Source organism: Protomyctophum bolini, assembly GCF_963924005.1.
Source record: "Protomyctophum bolini genome assembly, chromosome: 1".
NCBI lineage: Eukaryota > Metazoa > Chordata > Actinopteri > Myctophiformes > Myctophidae > Protomyctophum > Protomyctophum bolini.
In genome coordinates this window covers 52,421,753-52,425,852 of record NC_137862.1, presented here as the reverse complement: position 1 = coordinate 52,425,852, position 4,100 = coordinate 52,421,753, and the positions used below count along the sequence as shown (strand labels likewise).

At 44.0% G+C, this 4,100-nt stretch overlaps 1 protein-coding gene across 1 annotated transcript in view; it reads left to right on the top strand.

Moving 5' to 3' along the window:
- Positions 1-256: 256 nt before the first annotated feature.
- lingo1b (leucine rich repeat and Ig domain containing 1b) overlaps positions 257-4,100 on the top strand; it is a gene marked incomplete at both ends in the record, with an annotated part of 63,626 nt that continues 59,782 nt past the window's right edge. The window contains one exon of the mRNA XM_080771495.1: positions 257-445. Coding sequence (XP_080627621.1) covers positions 257-445 — 189 coding nt within the window. The remainder of the gene's footprint in view (positions 446-4,100) is intronic.

Sequence of the window (4,100 nt, the reverse complement as noted above, 5' to 3'; positions counted from 1 at the left end):
CTCAAGTATATATAGGCAACACTTAGAATACACCAAGAAATATGCATGTGGTGGTGATCGAGGCACCTCCTCCTGCAGCCACATGGTATAAGGAAGGAGGTTGAAATGGTGCCACTCGGCTGCAGGCAGGGCCCTGCACCTCGCAGCACCCTGCGGTTCGGTGTCGTCTGGTCCGTTGGCCTCGCTCACACCCATCTCGCTAAGCCGCTTCCTGCTTTGCATGGCGGGCGCATACGTGCACAGGTTGTCGGGCTGCATGACTCCGGGCGGAGCAGACACGCTCGGTGCTGTGACCCCTGAGGAAGAGGTGGAGGAGGTGGGGGGACGAGACAAGCTGCTGCTCTTCAGGGGGGGAGGGAGGGGACATGGTACCCAGCTGAGCTTCATGCCGGTCGACGTGATGAAGACGGTGCTTCAGACCGTTTGCGCGTTCCAGGGTCTCCTCGTACAGGAGTGCCCCCGCAGTGTTGATTTTGTCGACTATAAAACTTGAGACGAAAAATCTTCGTCGACTACCTTTTTTTCACTGACGAAAACGGCATGGAAACGAAATGAAAACGAAGCTATGACGACTGACACTGAGACTGAATATACTGACAATGTCGTCGGCAAATAAAAACTGGACTAAAGTGTTATAGGAAGGGACTACAGTGGACAAGAGATCCAGTGCTTAAGTCATTTTACACTTGGTTGCATGCTGAAAATAGCTGATCTACAAGCTCACAACGCGGCGCACTGCGACACGTTGTGAGCTTGTAGATCAGCTATTTTCAGCGCATTCCAACTTCGTCGTACAGGAGACGTATCAAGCGTGATAATAAAAAAAGTGAAAATAGCCAGCCTTATACAAGCTCACGACAGACATGGTATTTTAAGTATTTTCAAACTTTCCGTTCCATTTCGTGAAAAAGCAATGTTTGTTTTGGACATACAAGGTTTCCAATAAATTAACCGACAGTGATATTATCCCATTTTGGGGTGGGAACCCATTTTGGTGTTATGCTATTGAAATATAGCAGATCTACAAGCTCATAGCGCGCCCACCGAGTGGCGCGCTACGAGCTTGTAGGTCTGCTATTTTTGAAAAATCTAAGAGCGACTGACATAGAAGACATTTTTTTAGAATCTGATCTCAGGTCAGAATGAAAACTGTCGGGATGTAGAAGACATTTTTAGAATCTGATCTCAGGTCAGAATGGGTTGAATGCTCACCTGCAGGGTGACCTCACCTCAAGCACCTCAAGTATAGGCAACACTTAGAATACACCAAGAAATATGCTGTGGTGGCAAACAAGTCTGTATTCAATCTTTTCAGACCAAAAATGTGCATTCTTCAGGCACTTTTTTCTTTATTTTGTACACTAGTAGCCACATATTTACTCAGCCTGTGGATATGTAGATTTCTCTTGAAGCAGATCTGCTGAGCGGGTGCCTCTTCATTTAGATTCATGATGTGATTTATCCCATTTAGACCTGATCACGATTCTACAAAATGTCGTCTAAATCGGTGACAGTTTTCTGAAAAAACCCATAGTCAGTCGTTCTCAAACACTTTCAAGTCAAGGACCCCCCCAAAAAAAAAATATATATATATAGTATTTGGCCGCCGACCCTCATCTGAAAATATGTTGTTCCCAGCCATGGACCCACCTAACGGAAGCAAAGATTTGAGTTAAAAAACGTTCGCTCTGAAAGAATATATATTCAAAGACTTGCACCACATTTTCACGATTTTTCAACAATAGCAGATCTACAAGCTGAGTGCGAGCTTGTAGATCTGCTATTTTTCAATAGCTAAAGCATACCAAAATGCTTTAAAACACCAAAAAGGGGTTGCCGGCCCCGAAAGGGATATTATTGGGGGTGTTATGAGCGTGTTTGTGACCACACCGAATCGGTTCTCCACAGTGGAGTACGTAACTTGCACCACTGAGCCTGATATAACTGACAGGGGATTAGAACGGGTTTAATCTCAATACGCATGCATATATGTACAGTATTGCTTATAGCGGCTGCTTGACACCTGTACCGAGTTTGTGCAGTCGGTGCAAATATAGGATCCACCACAGAGGTGCCCTCCTATACCAGCTCCAATACACTACTGCTTTTCTGAAAGTATTATTTCTATTTTACTTTTTTTTTTTTTTTTTTTTTATCCCACAATTTTGTAACCCATTTTTCACCCCTGTGTCAATCATCTAATGTGATCCTGGGCTCTATACACACCCTCCACCAACCTAGTCCCCATATATGGGGGACAAGGGGAGAGCAACGGACTTGAACTCATGCTTCCTTCATGCCCGAGTGTCCAAGTTGCTCCTTTATACACCTGACAGGGGGGAGTTTCCCTGGTTGGACGTAGCGCGTGGAAGGAACACGTTATTCCAACCAGTTCCTTTCCCCTCCATCAGGCGCCCCGGCTGGCCAGGGGGAGGCAGTTTAGTGACCAGGATTTATTATTTCTATTTTACTTTGTACTTGACTCTGTGTAAAAGTTGCCTGAACTATATTCTTTTTTTGGGGGGGGGGTACAGTACATTGGCCGCACAGAGAATGGACAGCGACCAACACAGACACACATTCACAAAGCAAACACAAGCTCTCTCTCTCTCTCTCTCTCTCTCTCTCTCTCTCTCTCTTCTGCCATGAAATGAAAGCCCTGTCCTTCCTGTTTCAGCGGGTCTTTCATGTCCCCATTGATCCAGGGCTTGTTGTTGTGGGGGAGTGTATAGCATAGCGTAGCGTAGTGTAGCGTCTAGTCGTGTACAGTAGGCCTATTACTGTGCCTTTTTCGGTGGGACTTCTTCTATTCATGCTTTGCACATCATGTACAGTACAAGATGTCACTTGGCAACAGCTCTGTGGAGATGCGCGCGCTCTCTGAAAAAAGTGTAATTATCAGGTTTCCCTTTTTTCCATTGGCATGTCAAAACATAACCACAGCTGCATCATGACTGTGCATCTGAAAGCACAACGTCAGCACAATTAAGCTACCATTTATCCATGCACGGCGTGTACACTTGTACTGTACATTACAAATATGCAACTATGTGGCGTCGACGCATGTTACAAAACACGTAGACGTTTAGCGTTCAATAATGGGTCCACGTGTGTATAATCGCCATGTTCAATCTATACACTGATGTATGGAGTTATTTGATCCACGCTATTGATTATAATGGCCCCGTTCCAAAAATGCACACATGGTTATTATTATTACTATATCTATGACGGGAGATTGATTACAAAGTGGTGTAAAGGTCTGTCGTCGAGAATCTGCCGTCGAGCGGGACGCCTCGGGTCGCAAGTTGTATTGGGAGTGGATATACATAGCAGCAGGCTTGTAGTTGGAAAAAAAGACATCAGGACGTAAGATATTTTTAGCACCATAGCTGTCTGTCGATGTCGGCTCTTTTAGTGTATGTGCGTGACATCATCATCATCATACCCGGAAGTTATGCGGGAATGCCTATATACAGAGTGACAAAAAACTACTTTCTGGCGTTGACAGCCCCATATACATCCAAACAGAAATGTTTGATTTGATTTGAATTGAATTAAATGACTTTAAACTACGTTAAATTGACTTTGCCACTCCATCTGCGATTCACTTTGTGCATGAGCATACCCTCTATTCTGTTTTACTCTGTAAAAGTGTCTATACCACAAATAAAGTGAAAGACAAAATTTTTACTTATTGATGTAAAGTACAAAAGTAAAATATGCCTACAAGTACCAAAGTAAAAGTACTGTAACGACGGAACAAATGCCAGCCTATTCCGCAGCTACAGTATTGCCTACACCACAGCCTTGTGTATATGTGCTTACTCAGTATAGGTTAATCAGTGTTGCGATTGGATCCGAGGACAGAGAGTTCTGTGTTGTGTTCTGTTGAAGCACCGCCTGTATAGTCAGTTGTCTTCCGGATCCCAGAGAGTATATGGACGTTGAGTGATATTTCGGACTGACAGCCACAAAGACTGTATATATATACAGTATGTTTACAGTATACAGTACGAGTGAGTTATTAAAAGCCATTTTGGACGGGAACCCATTTTTGTGTTTTTAAGCATTGTGTGATACTATATACGCATTGTATT